This window comes from Nanorana parkeri, unplaced genomic scaffold, assembly GCF_000935625.1.
Source record: "Nanorana parkeri isolate BGI_ZX_2015 unplaced genomic scaffold, ASM93562v1 scaffold1152, whole genome shotgun sequence".
NCBI lineage: Eukaryota > Metazoa > Chordata > Amphibia > Anura > Dicroglossidae > Nanorana > Nanorana parkeri.
In genome coordinates, this window is record NW_017307420.1 from 71,509 (window position 1) to 78,670 (window position 7,162).

Consider the following 7,162-nt stretch of genomic DNA (forward strand, 5'->3'; position numbering starts at 1 on the left):
GCCCTCTCCCCTGTCCGTTCCGCCAGTCAGCGCTGGCAGAGCGGGGAGGGGGGAATCCAGCCCCTCCCCTGTCACGGCAGAGAGCCGTGATAGGATCAAGAGGTGAGCGAACGCCGGTATATGTTCGCTCACCTCCCGATCTACTGAGCCGACCTGTGACAGTCTCAGTGTCACAGGTCGGCTAGAACTACGAGGTGAGTGAAAAGCGCTCACCTCATAGTTCTGGTAGGGCTTAATATATCATAATTATGAAGCTACTTTATTGATGTCTGTATCTGCACCAAATGTGGCATGTGTTCTCTTTTTGGTGTGTACATATTGAAGTTTAGAACTCTGCTTCCTTCTACTTGCACTAAATACACTTCACACTAAATAGAGCATTCCGGTGCGTTTAGTGCAGGTTATGTAGCAGCGCACACTAATGCTACAGTAGGGATTCATGATCCCTTAACTGACACAACAAATGCAATTCATAGCACATAGTGGAAATGCCAGTGTGTACCTTCTCTCATTGAATTTAAGGAAGTGTGTGGAGATTTTGCAGTGATAATTGCATTGTTAACCCTTGTCTTTCTTCTTCCTGCAGATGATTTTAGGAGAGGCGTTGTCCGTATATTATAATCAGTTGCAGTCTAATGGCTTCATCAGGAATCAGTATGTAGCAACCATTTACAAAGCCATCGGGACATTCATCTTTGGAGCCGCAGCCAGCCAGTCACTAACCGATATCGCCAAGTTCACTATAGGTCGCCTCAGGCCTCACTTTCTGGATGTTTGCAAACCCAACTGGTCCAAGATCAACTGCAGTGCCGGCTACATTGTGAACTTTGTATGCGAAGGGGATCCTGTGAAATCCAGCGAGGCTCGGTGAGTGTTTATTCATGTGTATTTTTGTTTTGTTTTTGTAGCAGACATAGGACCTGTGTCATCAGGCTTTTGTTGGCATCAAGTGGGTTTTGCATTTCCATACAAGCCTATGGGAATTTAAAATTAATTTGAAGCAGGTCAAATGCAGGTCAGAAGGAATTCTGAAGGACCTCAGAATCATGTAAAACTGATGCCATTGACACAAACCTAAAGCCCGCTAACAAAGGCCCATACGCAGATCTGATAATTGGCCTTCACACTTGGGTTATTGGGCACTTTATTGCACCACAACACTCTGCTCTAGCAAAGAGTCCTACATAGTGGTTGTGTGTACACCAGAGATAAATTCAAGAAGTATTTTTACCTTTTAGGCCTTTTAGGACATGGGAGGCCAAGGGCTTTATAAAATAACATTTTAAATTTTATTGTTTATGGACAAACAGGCTTCAACGTATTTTTGGTCAGCTGCAGTTCACCTCTAAACTCATTTATACGACACTGTCTTATTCTTCAAAGAACATTAAAGTAGTACTAAGTGTTAGGTGTTTTTTTTACCTTAATGCATTCTCTGCATTAGGATAAAAAATGCTAAGCACATTTCCATGTCACCTTGTCCCCATTGTCACCCCTGCGGATCAGGGAAGATATTGCTGTTCCCCAAACTGGTTCTGAGGGTACTGAAAGCAGAGGAGCCGTCGGTCAAACTATGACTATGGGAGCGGTGAAGGGAGCAGGTTTGCTGCATGCTGTGTGTGTCTACGGACGCACACAGCTAGGTGTGGGTCACAGCTGGGAACATGCACACATGTGTCTCTTCAGCATCCGGCTAGCTAGGTAGAGTGGTTTGGGGACCAGCTAGAGGAGGGGCAAGAAAAGCACTTTAAAGAAAAAGAACACCAAAATCATTTAAGTGTGGGCCTCCCCATCATTAAAGAAAAAAACCCCCAAAGGTTTAATATCACTTAAATGCATCTATCCCTGCCCCACAGCATCTTGCAGTCTATTGTATGCATCATAATCAAGCAGACACACACACACAACACTGGGAAAATTGGAAAGAAACTAAGTAACCTGCCAGTATTTTTTAGAAATGTGGGAGGAAACCAGAGAATTCTCAGTGCTATAGAAATGAGTGACATACAGCATTTACAGACTTCTTCTTGACCATCTGCTGTGCTGATTGCTCTGTGAGTGCCTGAGAGCTGTCACAATGTGCTTAGCAGACTCACTGTCTACAGGGCTCATTGATCGACATCACTGACTGTTCAGCCAGCTGTTTTTTTCCACCACTCAGTAAAGGCCTTAGAGATTTGAGTGAGGTTCAGCATGGTTTATTCTTCTTTTGTACCACAATGAAATCCTGCAGTGCAGGAACAAATGCCTATTTCAGAACTACACTGAATGAAAATCCAGAACAGCTTTCACAATATTTATGAAATGTATTGCCTAAAGTTGAGGTTTATAAGCTGACTGTAGACATGTGATGGCAATCAGGGTTTTGTACATGATCAGATAGCTGAAACTCTTAGGACAGGTTTAGTACATAGACGTGCACACTCACATTACCCACATATGTGTGTGCATGTGGACACTGCACATATTCCACACCCAGCAATGTGCCAGTATCCTTCCTTTATTATTTTCAGATTCTTTATATTCGCAAGAACAAATAACATATGGACGTATCCTGGAAACCAAAAGCTTGCGTGCATGGAATACAATAATTATGAGCCAATGTGAACAAAGGCAGAATTGTACAGGGTACCAAGTTATTAGAAAATGGTGTTATTCAGAACCGTACATAACATGAAGAGTTTTTCCTTTTTTTTAAAGAATCAGTAGGGGAGTGAACATAGGAACCAAGGTGCAGAGATTTCATGAGTCCATGATAGAGGAGACGTGATCTGCCAATATGTGCCTAAGCCTAAAGCTAATATATCCGTTCGAGGGACTGACCTTTTAACAGTATTTGCTGCTAAGAACATTCTGTCCATGCTGGCCCATACTTGAGCTAGGAAGTATCAGGCAGCCATCCCTTTTAGACATATACAGTATACAACAGCAGCATAACTAAGGAAGCAGCTTTCATCTGGTAAAGAAGGTAAAATATGTTTATTTTGTCCGTTGCAAGCTTTCACCTGAATCAGATTCCCAGTTAGTCCCTGTTCACACTTTGGCATTGTGTGAACGGTCACCAAAGTGCGCATTTGTGCAGTGCTTTAAAAACCTACAAAGTGCTTGTGGTGCCATTACTTGTTAATGTTACCCAAGATGCGTGGGATGTTCGCAGCTGAAAATATTGCATCAGCTACTTTGTCACGCATGCGGCAGCACATTGAATGGACTGATGCATGGAAACGGCTGCAAAGGCGCATGAACATTCATGCATCGTGAAGCGTGAATAAGACCATAGTGTCATGGCCTTTTATTGTATATACAAGGTAAGCTCCCAACAGTCTCTTATTGGAACCAAATGTCTTTGCCCATCTTTCCTCCTTTTAGTTGTTCTCTTTTTGGTCTGATGATGAACACTAAACATTTTATTCAACCTTTTAAGTGCAACAAAGGCCAAAACTAAATTTTCTAGATTTGGCTGTAGTGGAGAGGGATTAGAACACTAGTCAGGTTTTTGTTGCTGTCTGTTTCCCCATTTAGGAGATTCACCCTCTCTATTTGTACAGGTGATGTTATCACTGAAAGTAAAAGAAAATCACAAGTTTTGGGTTGTCACCTAAACAAGAATAGATGGGAAATCTTCCAATGGAGACACTAGTTCTGGTGACCCTGAAGACCACCAAGGACGTCCCTTTCCTTGTAGGGATTTCCTCTTACTTGCTCTTGTGGCTATCGGACAGGAAATGAAGGCAAATCTCCCTAAATGGGACACAGATGGCAAACAAAAGCTGACAGGGGTTATAACCCTCCTTCACGCTCTCCAAGACTAAAAAAGTTTTGGCCTCAGCTGCATTTGTTATTTTGAAAAGGCCATATAACAGAAATGTAAATATATGGGCTTAATCAACCATTTTATGTGTAGCTTTTAATGGTACATATAACGGGGGTCAGTGGTTTGTTCTTATACTTTTTACTAAAAGGTGTTCCTCTTTCTCCCTTCAGACAGTTGAGAGGTAGACACATACAGGCTTTTTTCTAGTACAACTGCAAAAGAAAGGCTTTGAAACTTGGCCCCATCCAAACTGTGATATATTGCTGGGCTAATTCTTGGCACGTGTCTCTCTGGCTTTCAGGAATATTGGGGTGCTGGGCCTGTTACTATAATTATATGTAACTTGACCATTGGTGTGGTTAACTTGATATTACAAGTGCCTTTTATTTCAAAGGGCTGCTGTGAGGGGCTCAGAAACCCTGCTAACAGTATTAATAGCAAACATTCCCCAGTGTGTCTGGAGGATTGTCAGCTTAGCTACATTTCTAAAGAAAAATAATCATTTTATGGTCTTGTGTATCAAGCTTCCAGTCCTGTGCCCAGTGTGGGAAAGGGATATTGCAATCAGGATATCAGAATGGAATGATGGTTCTCTCTGGAGGTTTTGTCCCACTGAAGCAGCGGGTATCACTTACAGTGCTGACATTGCTACTTTGAATCAAGACTTCCTTAGACATTGTCTGCTATGGTTTATGGCCTGGCAGCACCAGTCTTTTTAGAAGGAAAGCGTTTTTGTTAAAGCCCAAATCTAGTTTTTTTGAGTAGCATGGTGAGAAGTTATTATTATTATTATGCAGGATTTATATAGCGCCAACAGTTTGCGCAGCGCTTTACAATATAAGGAAGACATTACAATCACAATACAATTCAAGACAAGATGGTAAGGAGGGCCCAGCCCCTGAGGGCTTACAATCTAAAAGGGAGGGGCAAGTGATACATGAGGAGGTTAGAACATTTGTCAGGTCCTGGTAATTACACAGGAACTTAGTAGAAATTTCGCATAATTAAACACAACAATTAAACGTTATTACTTATTCATAAATTTATTTGCTGACCACCTTCTGTAACTACTAGTTCCTTGGCTATCATGATTATCCAGTGTCTTTAGTGTTTTCTGAGTCATTGATCCTGAACAGGCATTCGGACAACGTTCAGACAGGTCCGCCCGTCAGTTGTTTTTTTTGGCCAGTCGTGATCGGAAGCTCAATGTTAGCCTATGGGGAGTTCCACTTTGTGCATTTATTAATTTTTTACATTAGATTGCTGGTGCAATGGACAGGATCCTGCAGATTATTACACCACCCCCAAGTCCGTACGGGGGGCCGAGCCTTCAGATATTGAACTGGAGGAAGTTATCAATGGACTACAAGTGCAGTGACGTCACCACATTTGTGCTCCATTGAGATCTACGAGTGCCTTTGCCAATGCTGACAGATGGGACTTGTAGCCTTTTCATTCACAGATCCTAAATTTTAAAAAAATCACAAGATACCGCGAGGAGAAGGACCCTGCAAATCAGTAAAGGGGGGGCTTCGGGTTGTTACTATAATTTATGGTATACCCTAAATATGGGTGTAAGATAAAACATGGTCCAAAAGGTGGAGTTATCCAGTGAATCATCATTAGAGCCAAGCAAATAGTATTATTTCCATTGGAGGTCCGAGATAGCAGCCTACATATTTCTCCCGGTATAGGTTTCTTTTCAGTATAAACATTCTTTATTGAAATTATTAGCTTCATTTTATATGGAACCTGTTAATGGTCAATAGCGGATTTTCTTGCTGTTTAACGAGTCTTGCAAGCCCTTTGGCAGAATATAAACTCCTTGACGATATTTGTTCTTCCTGCTTACAAGGCCGGTAATCTCTTTCCCATAGATGACACGGATTCCCCAGCGGCATTTAAACGCAGCTCGACACAAGGCAGAATTTTGTTGTCATGATTTAAAGCCGGGCAGTTTGACAGGCGACTGTTATCGGCATCTGGCCGCGCAATCACTTAGGATTTATGCGGCCAAATATGGCGCTGTTGGAAATTTCGATTCAAAATAACATCTGTTTTCCAAAGCTTAAAATCCCAGGTTACAAGTAAGCCGTACAACAAAGCACTGACAGTTTAATCCTCGTACTCTGCACTTACCACATCGCTGACCCCCTGTAGGACAGCAGTGTTTGAAATGGAGTACACAAGTACATTTCAAGAGATTGTAGCTCTAATGTACTATGCATTGTATCTGGGCAGGAGCCTTGGTGACCTCATTGCTGTTTAACTTGTAGAGCAGATGGTGGGACCTGAAGAAAGATGTGTTTGCATTGTAGTACTAACACACATCTGGTAGTTTGAGCAGCTGTTTATATGACTGTTAATAGAAATGCCTCTGATCTCAGCCTTTCTGTAATGGTTATCAGCATGTGTATCAGCTAGGGTATAGGGTTGTGGCATGTGTGGTCATGAGAAGAACCCAAGCGCCTGTGCTGGCTAATGCTTCTCTAATCACAGAAGACCATTGTGTTTTACTAATGGCGCTGGGCTGGAGAGGTGAGTGGCAGACATCTCCGGCACATGCTTACCGTGGGGCAAAGAACAGCTTTTGTATAAGGCTTTCTCTCCAATCTGATAACTGTTTCCCTTGACAATCCTAATAGGCCAGCACCCGCACAAGTTTTAATAGTTGTGCCACTGAAACTATAATGGTTTTGGGTCTGCTGCATTTTAACTTTTTGGGAAAAAAGAAACATGTAATATACAGTGCCTTGCAAAAGCTTTCACCCCCTTGGGGTTTTTCCTGTTTTGTTGCATCTTGGAAAATACTCTTAAAGAAAACCTGCTACAGCTTTTGGGATGGAGGTTTACCTTCTAGCAGGACAATGACCCTAAACATACTGCTAAAGCTATATTGGAGTGGTTTAAAAGGAAACATTTAAATGTTTTGGAATGGTCCAGTCAAAGATCAAGCCTCAGTCCTTTTCAGAATCTGCGCCGTGACTTGACCCCTCTAACTTATCAGTTTTGCCTTAATGAATGGGCAAAAATCCCAGTGGCTAGATCTGCTGAGCTAATAGAGACATACCCCAGGAGACTTGCAGCTGTGATTGCGGCAAATGGTGGCTCTACAAAGTATTGATTTGGGTGGGTGAATACACAAGATTTTTCAAGGAAGGAATTATATTGCACCTACATAGTGGTAGGCATGTTGTGTACATCACATGGTACATACCGACTAAAAATCTATTTTGATTCATGTTTTTATCACAATAGATCAGGAAAAACTCCGGGTGGGGTGTGTGTGTGTGTGTGTGTGTGTGTGTGTGTGTGTGTGGGGGGGGGGGGGGAGTTTTGCACAACGAT

The 7,162-nt window shown here is 42.3% G+C and overlaps 1 protein-coding gene across 2 annotated transcripts in view; it reads left to right on the top strand.

Annotated features, from left to right (window-relative positions):
* PLPP1 (phospholipid phosphatase 1) overlaps positions 1 to 7,162 on the top strand; it is a 93,891-nt gene that overhangs the window by 57,703 nt on the left and 29,026 nt on the right. For both annotated transcript variants that reach the window (XM_018568182.1, XM_018568183.1), the window contains exon 3: positions 587 to 867. In XM_018568182.1, coding sequence (XP_018423684.1) covers positions 587 to 867 — 281 coding nt within the window. The remainder of the gene's footprint in view (positions 1 to 586; positions 868 to 7,162) is intronic.